General features: G+C 62.2%; 5 protein-coding genes across 5 annotated transcripts in view; 3 read left to right on the plus strand and 2 right to left on the minus strand.

Annotated features, from left to right (window-relative positions):
* Positions 1 to 1,377: 1,377 nt before the first annotated feature.
* On the minus strand, positions 1,378 to 3,758 carry AMSG_12085 (uncharacterized protein; the record flags this gene model as incomplete). The annotated part of the gene is made up of 3 exons (XM_013900711.1): positions 1,378 to 2,187; positions 2,315 to 2,356; positions 2,826 to 3,758. 3 exons carry the CDS (start codon positions 3,756 to 3,758, stop codon positions 1,378 to 1,380), a joined length of 1,785 nt encoding a protein of 594 aa, XP_013756165.1.
* A 243-nt stretch (positions 3,759 to 4,001) lies between these two features.
* Positions 4,002 to 5,849, minus strand: AMSG_07640 (uncharacterized protein; the record flags this gene model as incomplete). Its single annotated transcript, XM_013900653.1, has 1 exon — positions 4,002 to 5,849. The coding sequence occupies one exon, from the start codon at positions 5,847 to 5,849 to the stop codon at positions 4,002 to 4,004; it is 1,848 nt and encodes a 615-aa protein (XP_013756107.1).
* A 548-nt stretch (positions 5,850 to 6,397) lies between these two features.
* Positions 6,398 to 8,021, plus strand: AMSG_07641 (fibro-slime family protein). The gene has a single exon (XM_013900654.1). It carries the CDS (start codon positions 6,535 to 6,537, stop codon positions 7,924 to 7,926), a length of 1,392 nt encoding a protein of 463 aa, XP_013756108.1. The 5' UTR covers positions 6,398 to 6,534; the 3' UTR covers positions 7,927 to 8,021.
* Positions 8,022 to 8,330: 309 nt separating this feature from the next.
* On the plus strand, positions 8,331 to 9,536 carry AMSG_07642 (uncharacterized protein; the record flags this gene model as incomplete). Its single annotated transcript, XM_013900655.1, has 2 exons — positions 8,331 to 8,553; positions 8,644 to 9,536. The coding sequence occupies 2 exons, from the start codon at positions 8,331 to 8,333 to the stop codon at positions 9,534 to 9,536; spliced, it is 1,116 nt and encodes a 371-aa protein (XP_013756109.1).
* A 418-nt stretch (positions 9,537 to 9,954) lies between these two features.
* The window catches only part of AMSG_07643 (uracil phosphoribosyltransferase), a 1,255-nt gene continuing 1,148 nt past the window's right edge, over positions 9,955 to 10,061 (plus strand). The window contains exon 1 of the mRNA XM_013900656.1: positions 9,955 to 9,981. The gene's annotated coding sequence lies outside the window, so the exon portion shown is untranslated. The remainder of the gene's footprint in view (positions 9,982 to 10,061) is intronic.

The following is a 10,061-nucleotide window of genomic DNA, read 5'->3' on the forward strand; positions in this document are numbered from 1 at the left end:
TTCATCCCTTGCGCCGCCCCTCAGAGCGGATCCCCCCCTCTCCGTCCATTCTTCCCCGTCTTGTTTTGGGTGGGTGGTTGGGTGGGGGGGGGTGAGAGAGAGAGAAAAAAATTGTTACAGGCAACCCCCCCCCCCCCCCAACACACACACCACACAACCTATGCGGCAGATACGCACATGCACATGCCGCGCATGCGATCTTGGAGAAATGAGGGTAAAGTGAGCCCATGTGATTGACTTGATCACGGCAGCATGTTGATGGCATTGCAAGAGAAAGGGCCATTGTGACCTCTGCCGCTGCACACAGTCGCACTGAAGCAACAACTCACCTCTGAAGACGGTTCCAGCCACGACCATGGAAAAATGTGTGCAACGAAAAAAAGTACTGGAACGAGCACCGTCGAGCTGGTCATGACCACAATGGCCACAGCCTGGTATGACCCCTGTACCCACCACCGCACACCGCACACACACCTCACCCCACATACACACCGCACACCAAACATACTACATACACCACACGCCACACCACACAACCTCTCCCTCCCCCCCCCCCCCCTCACCCTCCCCTCACCTCCCCGTCACAACTCGGGCCGCAAGACCGGTGTCCAAGCAGACTGTTTGGCTTGCAAGGTCGGCAAGTAGAACGCCTTCCATGCCAGCAGCTACATTGCCAAGGTTGGCTATGGCGCAGTCGCCACGTCGTGTAGAGTCGCCGGCTTGTGTAGAGTCGCCATCGCGCTCATCAAGCTCTTGCTCTGGCGCAGGGTCGTCACGGACAAGACCGAGACCAGGAACAAGGCGGAGATCGGCGTCAAGAGATGCGGGTATGCGCTTGGTGGTGATGGTCCTGGTCCTGGGCCTGGTCCTGAGCCTGGGCCTGCCTGTCAGAGGCCATCCGCCGACGGCTGAAGTTTGCAAGGACTGTGCTCCGTCGTCGGACGGGACAAAGCTTGCATGCTGTTCCGAGTCGGACGTGCTCATCCGATGCGAGTACTGGGACGACTCGCCGATGTGGGACATCAAATCCGACGGAAACTCTTGCTCGCGCGAGCGAAACTCACTGGCTGTCGCCGTTATCACTGTCTTTGCTGTCGTTGCATGCGCCGGCATGACGGCTATCACTCTCTGTATCTGCTACATGTGCGACTGCTGCCCGCTCAAGAAGCGCCGCATCGCCCGAGCCCGCATCTCCTCGCTCTCTCGCACCACCGGCGCAGTCGTTGGATACGATGGTAACGCCCAGGGCATGCACGCGCTGGGCAACAACTTGCCCACCGCCTCGTCTGTCCGGCCCTCGGTCAACCTCCCGCGCCTGCCTAACGGTCGTCAGCACCCGCGCCCGCTTCCGCCCATCAGCAAGACCACCGGGCCGCGCTAGCTCTCGTCGAGCTTCTGCAGCCAGGCGTCGATCCGCTCCAGAGCATCCAGCCCGGTTGTTGCAATCGAGACAAAACCCCTGGTATCGTCATCCGAGTCCCGCAGCGGGTACGCCGGGTTGATACGGACTACCTGGACCTGGCCCGGGTTCTGCGCCGCGAGTATCTCGGTCATCCCGCGGAGCTTGGCCACAGTTATCCCAGCACCGATCTCCAGAATGACAACTTTAGCCGTCTCGGACGTCTCCAGCAAGTCATCAACTGCATCCCACCATGAGTGATGGCGCTCGTCCTGCGCCTCGTCATCGAGCCACCCGCGGTCGTCAAACATGCGAATGGCCGGCCGGCCGGCAGCTCCACACTCGGCACACGCCCGCGGCAATGAGCTGACGTCGCGGTCGTCGACCTCCCACCTCGCGCCCGCCCCGCCGCACGGCCTCGAGCATTGCCATCGGGTCACTCGGCCGTGCATCTCGCGCAGATGGTCGTCGTCAACAACACCAGCCTTAGTAAAGTGGCCATCTACGTTGGTGGTGACCACAAAGAAGGCACCGTGGGATGTGAACCTCTCCTCCCGCCAACGCCGCAGAATGTTGTAGCCATTATGCGGCCGCGCCCGCCCGTACTCGATCACAGACTCGCTCCAGAACGCCCAGAACTCGTCAGGCGCCGAGACCATGACCGACTCGGAGCAGAGCCTGGCGTACGGCACGCCGGCCTCGACAAGCTCCGTATACGTGGGCAGGCCCGAGTCAGCCGACATGCCTGACCCAGCATGGACCACCAACACCGATGCATTGGCCACCATCTGTCCCTCCCGCCCCACCCACACACCCCCAACCATCGGCAGCCGCCTGTGAGTACTCGCTTCTCTTGCCGCCGTCTCGTGGCGAATCTTCGTGAACCATCCGCATTGCCGGAGCTCGCTGCGCAACGCCAGTCCCGGCCCGGAAGCGCATGATCTCCACAGCGTAGTTCTACGCGATGGCCTAGTTCGTGTCTATATCATGGTGATGGGCTTAGGCGGGGTGCTGGTTGCACCCCTCCCCCCCTTCTCCACCTGCCCTCACCTCTCGTGTTGCGAACTCGACTACGCTGATTCTCTTGTGCTCTCGTTCTCAGCTTGCACAATGCTGTGCACTCGTACCTCTGCCGCCTCGCAACACGCATCATCAACATGGGCGCGGAGTGCAGCTAGTTGTTCTTCACTCGGTATGCTGCATGAGTTTCCCATGATGGTCGCCGCGGCGCCGATGTCACCAACTCGCGGCTCCCACTCCCGTCCCGACCCAGTGTCGGAGACGAGTGTGCGCAACAAAGCTTCTCGGCGTCAAAACGGCGCTGCAGTAAGCAAGACAGCTCGCCGTGGCCATCAATGCCTTGCTACCGCTCGATCACCAGATGAGTCGGTTTGAGTCTCGTCCCAGCTCAGACGATAAAGGCTACCCGATGAGCAGTGGCCTCGGCGCGCTCGCCGTCGTTCTCGAGGTGGCCCGTTCCGCCGGCATCAAGGCGGATGTAGTCGCGTCCACGGCGTGGCGCTGACGGATCGGCCATCACCCGCTCCGAGCACGCTGGACACCTTCCGCCGTCGGCGCAAACGAGCCCGAGGCACTCCTTGGCGCACACCACGTGGCCACACATCCGCAGCGCAACAGCCTTGCTCCCGTTGCGGAACGCCGTCTCACACACCGAGCACGCGTACGACGGCAGGGCGTGCCGCGACTCGCCGCCGGGTGTGCGAACCGGCGCATACTTGAGCGCAACCAACGATGAGAACGTCAGCTTGTGATCGCTTTCAGGACAAACAACATACGTGCGATCAGCCACCACCACACCCGACTCATCCGCATCAACGTTTGGCGCCATGTTGGGCAGCCAGTAGCCGCCGACCGAGTCGACCTCTTTCAACGCCGTTCCCTTGGCATTGGGCGCGCTAGCCAGCGACGATGCCGCCACTCCAACCGATGCCGCCACCGCCAGCGCATCAGTCCTGGCCTCCAACAGCGATCCAGTCGCCGCTGATGACAAGCCGCCGGTCGATGTGCCACCCACACCCGCGCCGGCAGCAGAGACAGCGGCAGAGCCCGCCGCCGCCTTGGCCGCCGCCTTGGCCGCCGCCTTGGCCGCCTTCTTGGCGCGCTTTGCGGCAGCCTTTGAAGCCTTTTTGGCCTTGGCCTTGCGAGCGACAAGATACTCGAGAACGCATGCCTTGCAGAACAAATGGCCTTCCTTGCACGCCATGGGCTCGCGAGCAGGAGCCAGACACAGCGCACACTCGTTGAAGCCACGGAGCGCCTCGCCGGTCAGCCGCCGCCGCTGCTCGCCATACTCGCTCAGGAGCGCCCGCTCCTCCCGTCCGAAGATGATCCTTGCCATGTCTCCTCTTTGCCCCGCTGCTGGTTGTGGCGTCGAGTGGTGGTCAATGGCCTTGCCGGTGCTGGCTGCCGAAAGGGGTGGAGGGAGAGAGCCAGGGGGAGGATCGGCTGGTGTGGCGGGATCAGGGCGAGATCGGGCAGGGTGGGAGGAGAGGTAGCCGCTTTGGCAACACATGATGCATCAATCGCTTTAAGCTGCCCACCGTTCCGGCTATTGAGCAGAGGCAATGCGGTACCAAAAACATCAATTCGCCAGCCCATTGTCGGGCGAGGCGTCGTCGGGCGAGGCGTCGTCGAGAGTGCCGCCATCGTCGAGGTCCTTGCCAGCTCCGTACTTGCGACGGAAGTAGGCCCTGATGCCGAAGCGGAGGGCAAAGAACATAATGATGAGGAAGATGGCAATACCGACGAGGCCGAGGATGAGCGCCAGGGCGATGGAGCCCCCAGACGGCGGCGGCGGTGGCGGCGGAATGGGCGCAGCCGCAGGCGGCGGCGGAGGCGGCGGCGGTGGGAGGGCAAGGTACCCGCTGAGCTGACTCCACACATAGACCTTGTTGAGGCCTTTGGCGCCAATGGCCAGAACCTCGTTGTTGAGCTCGACGTCGAGACCAAACTCGTCCATGACCGACTGCTGGATAGCTGGATCGTAGCCATCGCCTGAGGCGTTAAAGGTGACGTCGAGGAAGCCCGAGCGGTGGTAGGAGAAGGCAAAGCTCGACTTGAAGACCTCGCGCTTGATCCAGATGTTGTCCGAGACGCCAACGTTGCGCGTGTAGAGGTAGGTCTGGCCCTTGCCGGTCTCGGCCTCGACGCCAAACGGCGCGCCGATGGCCATCATCTGCCCGTTGGGCGAGAGCGCCATGTCCTGCCCAAAGTACGAGCCGTCCGTCTTCCACGGCTGCACATACTCGTTGCAGTCTCCAAGGCCCGAGACGTCGTACAGCGCGGCGTTGCCCTCGGCAAAGGTCTGCACCACGCCGCCCGCGGCATCGTAGCGGAAGACCGTCGAGTCGTTGCGCGGCGCCGAGACGTACCACTCGCCCAAGGCGGCATCCATCATGATAGCCGAGCCATAGTTTTGCGACGCGAGCTTGGCTGTCGGCGCACGGAGCGGAGCAGCCTCGGTCCATCCCGAGCCAGCCGCGTACGTGTACCGCCGCACCAGAGTCGGCAGCAGCGGCGCGTACAGGTTGCCGACCGAGTCGCCGTTAGCCTGCACATAAGCCTCGTCGTACGACTTGATCACCACGGTGTTGCCGTCGGGAGAAACGCCAAATGGCTGGCCGGCGTGCGAGTGGAGGAGCGTCTCGTTGGTGAGTGAGAGCTCCGGCTCGAACGTCTGGATCTTAGCCGAGTACACGTACTCACCCACGCCAGAGTCGTAGTCCCACACGTGTATGCCACGGTTGGTCGCGTTGGCGGTGTACGCATCCTTGCAGCTGTTATGCGTCGGTTCGCAGAACAGGTACATCGACATGGCAAAGATGCGCGAGCCGTCGGGAGTAACAGCGACCTGGAAGCCGAGGTGATCACGCGGCGCCGGATGCGGCAGACGCAGCACCTGGTCCGGCGCCGGCCCGTACTTGGACCCACTGGCATCAGCATCATGCCGCGAGAAGACATAGACACAGCCTTCCGAGGTGGCGAAGACCGAGGTGCCCTCGCCGTCGCGATGGGCACCCACCACCAGCCGCGACGCGGTGGCCGTCATGGCGAGTGAGAAGCCGAATCCGTCCTTCTCCACCGCGCTCGTCGTCAAGTTGCCGATCATCTCCCAACCACCCGTTGCAGCATCCAGCTCGTACACCCATGTCCGCCCAGGCATGGCCAGCGTCGCCGCCTCACCCACAGCGAGCACGTTGACATCAGCAGCCAGAGCGAGACCCTTGCCAAACATCCGCGTCGGGTTCCACTCGGGGAGAGCCCACGGCGAGTCCGGTTGCTCCAACACAGTCGAGGCATCACTTCGCACAGCCTCTCCACCGCTTGCCATGGCCAGCACCACCGCAGTCACGGCGAGCAGCAGCAGACCAACAGAGCGAGACGAGGCCGACACACCGCCGGCCGCCCGTCCCCACGCCAGCTTCCGCATGTTGCCATTCCGGCAGGTACTCGGGACAACACACATCATCTTCCGTCCAAACACAACCGAGGTGTTGATAGTCGGGAGAGAAACGAATGCGTCTCCCGACCTTCCCCTCCTCTCCCGCCCCCGCCCCCGCCCCACCCCCGCTGCCCTTGCTCCCGTCAAAGACGACATTGATTCGTTGCCGACAAACTGGCTGCCACCAACAATCGATGCCAATTGATGACAATACCTTCGGTGTATTATCATTGAGGAACGTTTTGCACGGTCCGGTGTGTGTGCCTCCACGTCAGCAATGGCAGCATGCCGTACGGGATGCGCTACAGGGGGATACGAGGGTGTACAAGTGCGGGAATGTCACGCAAGGGTATTGGCAAACACTCTGCTTGCTCTTTGACTGGTGGTATATACGTCATACATGGTGTAGCCTTCACTACGGGCATGGAAGCTTGCCCCCCCCCCTGTGCTATCAATATGCTCGCTCACGTTCATTAGTCATCGGGTCGGACTCAGCCGGACAATCAAAACGTTGCCAAGACAGAGGGGGAGGGGGGGAGGGGGGAGGCCGGCGGGGGTAGCGGGGAAAGGGCGTGTGGAAGGCATTCGTGTCTCGTTAACCTGGATAACTTCGGGTTAGTGACGACTTTCCCTGTGGTTGCTTTGCTCTGTGTTTCTGCGCGTGGCTGCTGTCATGGGTGTGTTCAAGTCCTTGGCCTCGGTGACGGACGTGGTGGTGGTGGTGGTGGTGGTGAGCCTTGTGTTAGTGACTCTTGCCGGCGAAGCGGATGGACGGACGGTGCTGTTTTCGGCGGTGGTTCGCGACTTTTCTGTGGATCACACCGACTTTGAACGGTATGGAGGCGGCGGCGTGGACTGCGGAGCTGTGGAGGATGAGCTCGGCGAGGACCGCAAGCCGATCATGTGGGGTGGGAAGACGGCGACGGGAAAGTTCCTCGACCGGCCGTGCCCGCAGGCCGGCACCGGACGGCCGCGCCGGGTCGAGTACTTTCAGAACTTCTTCCGCGACGTGCCGGGCGTCAACATCCGCATTCCCATCCAGCTCAAGTTTGAGGAGCAGCCGCCAGGCTCGGGCATCTTTGTCTTTGATCGTAACAAGGACGCTACCGGCATCAACCAGTACTTTCCGGTCGATGGACTCGGCTGGGGCGCCGACGTGCGGCGGCTGGGTTTCTTTGGCAACGTTCGCAACTTTCTCTTCACCACCGAGATCCACGCCGAGTTTGTGTACCGCGGCGACAACGAGTTCTTTAACTTTGCCGGCGATGACGACGTCTGGGTCTTTGTCAACAACAAGCTGGTCGTCGACGTCGGTGGCCTGCATTCGCAAAGAACCGGTGCCGTCAACTTGACGAACATTGCCGGCAAGCTCGGTCTTGTGCCTGGCGAGCGGTACCCTGTGTTTGTGGGCATCGCCGAGCGCCACTCGACCCAGTCCAACTGCCGGATCGAGACGACGCTTGCGCCCATCAACCGGCGGCCGTCAACGCAGCCAGCGGCGTACTCGGTCAAGGTCGGTGAGAACGTGACGGTCGAGTTTGTGGCGTTTGACGAGGACGGCGACAACCTCGTGTACACCCATACCATTCCGGACGAGCTAGCGCTGCTGCTGGACATTGCGCCCGACTCGCAGACGGCGCGGTTCCACGCGCCAGACTCGCTCGACCTGTACCTGCCTGCCAACGAGACGTCGTACACGTTCTCGATGGAGTTCACCGTCTCTGACGGTGAGTACACGGCGTGTCCGTCGACAGTGACCATCACCGTCACGCGAACGCTGGTGGCCCCTAGCCCGCCGGCTGCGACGCCGGCGCCGACGGACAACACCACCACGGTTGTCATCATCTCGATTGTCGCCGTCCTTGCAGTCATCGGCATCATCGCCCTCATTGCGCTCATCTTCTACGTCCGCTCGCAGGCCGAAACCTGGAAGGCCGAGATCATGGCCGAGTTTGCGGATGACAACCTCTCGATGAACCCGCTGTACACGGGGGCAAACACTGAGTTCTCGTCACCGCTCTACGACGATGGCGGTGGAGACTCGGTCCAGATGTCGCACTTTTGAAGTCATTGTTACCTGTTGCATGCAGTGTAGCCTTGCCCACCTACCTGCCCCTGTTGCCGTCCATGTAGATCGACATGAACTCATCACCCAAGGTCTTCTCTCCGGCTCGACCAACCAAACTGCCCCCTCCCTCCAAGACAATTAGCCTCAAATCTGTCTGTCCTCTCCTCTGACATACTCTCCCCCGTCAACTCTGGTCTGATCACCCCGGCTCCCCTCCACCTCACCGTGCGTCGCTCCGTGCCAGCCAAAGCCCCCCCCTCCCCCTCCGAACCACCTCCGCCAACCACCACCACTTGACCCCCCCCCACCCCCCACCCCACCCACACCCACACCCACACCCACACCCACACCCACACCCACACACTACATACACAACCAAGAAGCGCATCCAGGAGGCAAACATGGCATTCCGGTTGTGGAGTGCAGAAGAGGTCGGAGCATGGCTGGAGAGCCTTGGCTATGGCGAGTATGGTCAGGCGTTTGTGGAGAACGAGGTTGACGGCGAGGCTCTCGAGGGGCTAGACACAGAGATGCTGAAGGAGATGGGTCTGGTCAAGGTTGGTCCGAGGGCAAAGGTGCTCCGTGCTGTGCGTGAGCTTGTGGCGGAGGCTGCAGAGGCTGCCGGTCAGCAACAGACTGCTGCCGCTGCTAGGCTTGCCGGGGACAGACACGGCAGCCATGGAGGAGATGACGGTGAGGATGGGGTCGTCAGAGCCGCAGCGAGTGAGGATGTCGGCGGAAAGAAGAAGGGCAAGGCGAAGAAGGGCAAGGACAAGAGCAAGAGCAAGAGCAAGGGCAAGGGCAAGAGTGAGGCTGTCGACCAGAGTGCTGCGGCGGTGGCCATCGTCGAGGCCGCCAACGGGACGGCGTCGGCCATCTCGAAGCAGGGCTGGCTGACCAAGGAGGGCGGCAAGCGAAAGAACTGGAAGCAGCGGTGGTTCACCCTCGAAAACATGGTGCTCTCGTACTACAAGGCCGAAGCCGACGTCGGCGTCAAGAACCCTCTGGGACGGATCCCGATTCCGTCGTACGAGGTCGATCTCGACAACAAGAAGCCATTTGGCTTCAAGATCTCGCACCCCGGATGCCGGACATACTACTTTGGGGCCGAGTCTGAAGCCGAGCGGCAGCTGTGGATGAAGGCCATCCGTGAGCAGGGTCTGGCCACGGCGTCCAAGACCTGGTTCAACGCCGAGGCCAACTTCTTTTCGGTCGAATACGCGCCGTCACTGGATCTTTTCGAAGTTGCCATGACAATGGATGCGCCCGAAGAGTCGGTGCGCCTGGTGCCGGGCAAGACGTACCGGTACCATGCCAAGCTGCGGCGGTCGGACGGGTACTCGGAGGTGCTACTCGACGCCACCAAGACCGGCATTGTGGTCCGCGACGTGACCGCCACCGACAAGCTCTCGACCCACCACTACACAGCACTCCAGCGCTACACCATTGCCGCCCACGATCCGGTCTTCTCCATTCTCGAGGTTAAGGCCGGCCTCAAGTCTGTTTTCTCCTTCCACATGGGCAACTTTGCCATTGCCCGCCACCTCAACTCGGTCGTCACCGCCCACATCGGCGAGCTTGTCGGCGTCATCCGCTCCATGCGATGAAGCCCGCAGCGCCAGCTACCGAGGGCCGCCACGTCTGCGTCTTCGAAGCCGCCCGACCGGCCATGCGCCCAACCAAGCAAGGGCGATCGAACAGGCCCCAGAGTGAACACGGGCCGGAGGTCGAGGCGATGAGTGCAGAGACGGGACGAGTGGGCAAGCGAGAGTGATCGAGTGCAGCCAATGAGCGTGAGTGATCGAGTGCAGCCAATGAGCAAGAGTGATCGAGTGCAGCCAATGAGCTAGAGTGATCGAGTGCCGCCAGGGAGCCGTGGCGACAGCACCGGCACCCGTCTCACTCCTTCCCCTCCCAGCTGCGACCCGGTCAATCAAGGCAATGGCATCGGAGGCGGCATCGAGCGCAAGTGTGACAGATGCAGTGGCGGTAGCCTCTCCTGACTCTCTGCTTGGACTTGATGAGTGTGAGGTTGTGGACGACGAGACATGGGTATGTGTAGGGACAGGGGGGAGGGAAGGGAAGGGGGGGGGGAGGGGAGGTGGCGGGGATGGAGGGAGGAGGGGGACAGT

The sequence above is a fragment of the Thecamonas trahens genome, assembly GCF_000142905.1.
Source record: "Thecamonas trahens ATCC 50062 unplaced genomic scaffold supercont1.35, whole genome shotgun sequence".
NCBI lineage: Eukaryota > Apusomonadida > Apusomonadidae > Thecamonas > Thecamonas trahens.

Coding starts and splice junctions, on each gene's coding strand:
- AMSG_07641 (XM_013900654.1), top strand. CDS start 6,535: ATGGGTGTGTTCAAGTCCTTGGCCTCGGTGACGGACGTGGTGGTGGTG.